Source organism: Taudactylus pleione, unplaced genomic scaffold, assembly GCF_031769625.1.
Source record: "Taudactylus pleione unplaced genomic scaffold, aTauple2 ptg001397l, whole genome shotgun sequence".
NCBI lineage: Eukaryota > Metazoa > Chordata > Amphibia > Anura > Myobatrachidae > Taudactylus > Taudactylus pleione.
The window spans coordinates 237,973-241,828 of NW_028285797.1; the positions used below are offsets into that span (position 1 = coordinate 237,973).

General features: G+C 45.1%; 1 protein-coding gene across 1 annotated transcript; it reads right to left on the reverse strand.

Moving 5' to 3' along the window:
- Window positions 1-400: 400 nt before the first annotated feature.
- Window positions 401-2,463, reverse strand: LOC148442747 (uncharacterized). Its single transcript, XM_088463535.1, has 2 exons — window positions 1,875-2,463; window positions 401-952 (listed from the first exon to the last, which is right to left on the reverse strand). Exons 1-2 carry the CDS (start codon window positions 2,265-2,267, stop codon window positions 521-523), a joined length of 825 nt encoding a protein of 274 aa, XP_088319661.1. The 5' UTR covers window positions 2,268-2,463; the 3' UTR covers window positions 401-520.
- Between the last annotated feature and the right edge of the window lie 1,393 nt (window positions 2,464-3,856).

Genomic DNA, 3,856 nt, shown 5'->3' on the forward strand with positions numbered 1-3,856 from the left:
GTTTCTTGTGCAAAGAATAATTTTTATTTTTATTTTTTACTCAACATAAAGCAAAAAATTGCCTTCTTTTAGTACAATGTGCACTGACCTGCAGGCAACTGAAAGTGTGCACTAAACTGTGTGCAATATACTTTTTTTGTAACAAGTTCACAAAAGAACATTATCACCAAATTTTATGAATCCCAATAGGTAGCCGGCTGTATGTGATAGGGTGGGTCAGACGCCAGTTTGAACAGGCCAATACACATATGGCACAAGTGTACATTGTGGCCCCAGCTTCCAGCAATGTGTACTTGTGCCATGTGCGTAGTGACCTTGTCCAAATAGCGTCATCACCACCCTATCCCATGCAGCAAGCACCTATTAGAATTCATAAAATTTGGTGACATTAAAAGCAAGACAGAAAAAACAACCAAATTACTTATCAAATAAATTTACATCTCTGTATATTGGGGCGACTCATCTGCATCCAGCAGAGCATTATACAAGGTCGTGCTGGTGCTTGGTGGGGGAGTAATATCTAACTGGGCAGGGGGGGGGGGCGGACATACCTATTTGGGGCAGGGGAAAATAGCATTGGATCTGCAATGTATGTAGAATTTGTGAGATTTTTGCTCATATAGCGACTCAATAGGTCGTGGGTTAACTTTAGAAAATTTCTTTGGATATCTGTATCCATATTTCTCAATGTGCTGTTCACATGAGCTGTGAAATCATCTATTGCATCTGGGGGTTTCTGCAGAAGCCGTTCTGCGTTTTGTAAAATATTGTCCTCACGTTCAGTAAGATTTTCCTTTCTCCCTTGTTTTTTTTTCTTTTTTTGGGGTTGTTGAGAAGGTGAGGGTCCAGGTGGAAGTGGAGTTTTCACTTGTGTGCTATTCTCCGGATCACTGTCACCACCGAGCAGACTGAGGTCCGGTGTGGATGCTAAATCAGGGTGTTGGGTGGGAGTCTATATAGGAAAAAAAGATATGAAAAAAAATTATAGTCATGTTTTAACCCCTTTTTTACTATTTTTACAGTTTCCTAACATCGTGGAGGAGTGGACCAGCATCGCGGAAGATTTTGAACAATGTTGGAATTTCCCTAACTGCGGAGGAGCCATCGATGTGAAACACATCCGCATCAACCCACCTGCCAACACGGGATCATACTACTACAACTACAAAGGATTCTTCAGCATCGTTCTCATGGCAGTGGTGAATGCCAACTACGAATTTCTGTTTGTGGATGTCGGCAAGAATGGCCATGCTTCAGATGGTGGGTCCTTCAAAAAGACGGCTTTCTACCAGAGACTCGCCAACAAAACCCTCAACTTGCCCTCACTGGACCAGACAAAGCACGGCCTAAATTACGTTTTCGTTGCAGACGAGGCTTTTGCATTACATGAACATGTGATGAAGCCATTTGCACACAGGGGCCTGACCAGAGAGAAAAGGATCTACAACTACCGTCTATCCCGGGCACGACGCATTGTGGAAAATGCGTTTGGAATAATGAGCAACCGCTTCCACATTTTCCACACCACCATCAATCTACATGTGGAGAAGATAAACTGGGTCGTGATGGCGTGCTGTGTGCTGCACAACTTTCTGCGAAGAAAATCTACTCAACGAGGACCTGTCCCAGCTAGAGCAGAAGATGTAGGACCCCTGGAGGACATTGAACATTTGACATCTGTGTCTGCACCACCAATTACAACAACATCCACCGCACGTGCCAAAGAAGTGAGGGAGGAGTACATGACCTATTTCAATGGACCAGGTGCTGTACCATTGCAGGAGGACTGTCTGTGAACTACTGACTAAATTGGACATTTGGGATTTAACAACAAAAACATTAAGGATTTTGGTTTAAACTGTGTCACTACTTACCAAGACTTCTGCAACCTCCTCTTCTCCCTCACGCTCAGACATCAAGATGATAGATTCCCTTTGAGGCTCTTGTTCACTGATGAATGACATCATATGGTAGTACCACAGTGCAGGAGTATATATTTCATCTGTGCCCGCTCCTGATTTTTTGGAGTCATCCACCTTCTTTTTTTCTTTGATGTACACTGTCCTGAGATTTTGAATCTTTTGCCGTGCAGTTTTCAGGTCTGCATCAGATATGTATTTTTTCGTATACACCAAAAGTTCCTCTAGTGCGGCCAACTTGTGCGACTTATTGTGGTACTTCCGAGAACTGATCTTCCACAGACACTCTTTCGAGTGCAGGATTTCAATGAATCCTGTAACAAATTCACGTTCAGAATCCATGGACATTATCTATGAATAAGAAAAAAAAGGAGATTTAAATATTTGTGTATATAGTTTTGTTAAATGTAATGTTGTTATAGTTCACATTTTTAATGTTTTAATATTATTTTTTTTACAGGTTTTTAAAGGTTTGTTATGGTATTCTAATCATGCTTTCTTTTACAGGAATGTGATGTGTTTATTGTCTTTCTTTGTTTGACAGTATGGGTTTTCCACCTTTGGGCCTGTTGTTGTGGTAGAACTACAGATCCCAGGATGCCCTAAAAACAGTTTCAAAGGTGGGTGGCAGGTCATCCTGGGATCTGTAGTTCCACAACAGCTGGAGACCGAAAGGTAGAAGACCCCCAGCTTTAAATAATGTGTTTTTAAATGTAATGTATGGTGATTATTTTGTAAAATACGTGTTTATTTATTTTTTTGTTATATTACACACATTGGTGTGTAGTGGGAGCTTAAATGCATGACCCAGCCACCGCCCGCCTCAATACGGCGGGCGATGGCTGGGTCATGCATTTATTACCTGGGGGCACACATTGGTGGGCAGTGAGAGCTTAAATGCATGACCCAGCCACCGCCCGCCTCAATACGGTGGGCGGTGGCTGGGTCATGCATTTATTACCTGGGGGCACACATTGGCGGGCAGTGGGAGCTTAAATGCATGACCCAGCCACTGCCCGCCTCAATACGGTAGGCGGTGGCTGGGTCATGCATTTATTACCTGGTGGCACACATTGGTGGGCAGTGGGGAGCACATATTGGTGGTCAATGTGGTTGTATTTCAACTGTACCAATACTCACCAAAACTTGTCCAAAACAAGAATCCAGTGTGCAGGCTCCTCAATGTGCGACTGTCTTGCTCCATACACGATGCTGCACAAGATGGTGATGGGGCGTGTCCAGGCTTCTGTCAGTCAAATTCCGCATTGTGTGATGAATCGTACGATTCATCATGAGGGAAAAAACCCTCACGATCTGCTTCCATCGTGTTCATGGTTGGCTAATCTGCCCTACAGCACGGCAGATCAGAAAATGCGATGTACGACGAGCGGGGACGTGCATCGGCATCGTGCCCGTGAGTATAAACTCACGATTTGTACTTTTTTTACCCGATTCGTCGTCACGATTCGTCGAAATCGGCCAGATCGTGTAAAATGTCGCTATATGTGTGGGCACCTTCAGTGTCTTCCCTCACATGCTGCCTGCAGGAGAGAGAGCCAGTCCAGGCAGAGCAGGAAGGGGCGGGGACTCGGGATAGGGACTGGAAGGGTGCAGGGAGGCGGGGCTTCACACTCAGCTTGCTGGGGAGGACAGGCAAAGCAGGAAGGGGCGGGGACTCAGAGAGGGGGTGGGGAGAGGGGATTTATCTGTCTCATGATCATCCCCTGCAGAGGAGAAGTATGGACAGGTCATGCAGAGACACTATAAAGCTGGGATGATGTCGGCACGACATGTCTCTTACGAAAACAAATCGGAATGAAATATCGGCCGGATCGTACGATCGCGTGTACACCCAATCCATGCCCTCCCGTGGTCGCATGCGATATCGTCTGGTCGGCCATGCTACTCGGTCAACCAGATGATATAGTTTGCGGCGC

Bases quoted from the DNA above. Each gene is read 5' to 3' on its own strand.
- LOC148442747 (XM_088463535.1), bottom strand. From the start codon at position 2,267: ATGTCCATGGATTCTGAACGTGAATTTGTTACAGGATTCATTGAAATC. The intron at 953-1,874 runs GTAAGTAGTGAC...TTTCCTATATAG, and splicing joins AGGAGGTTGCAGAAGTCTTG to ACTCCCACCCAACACCCTGA.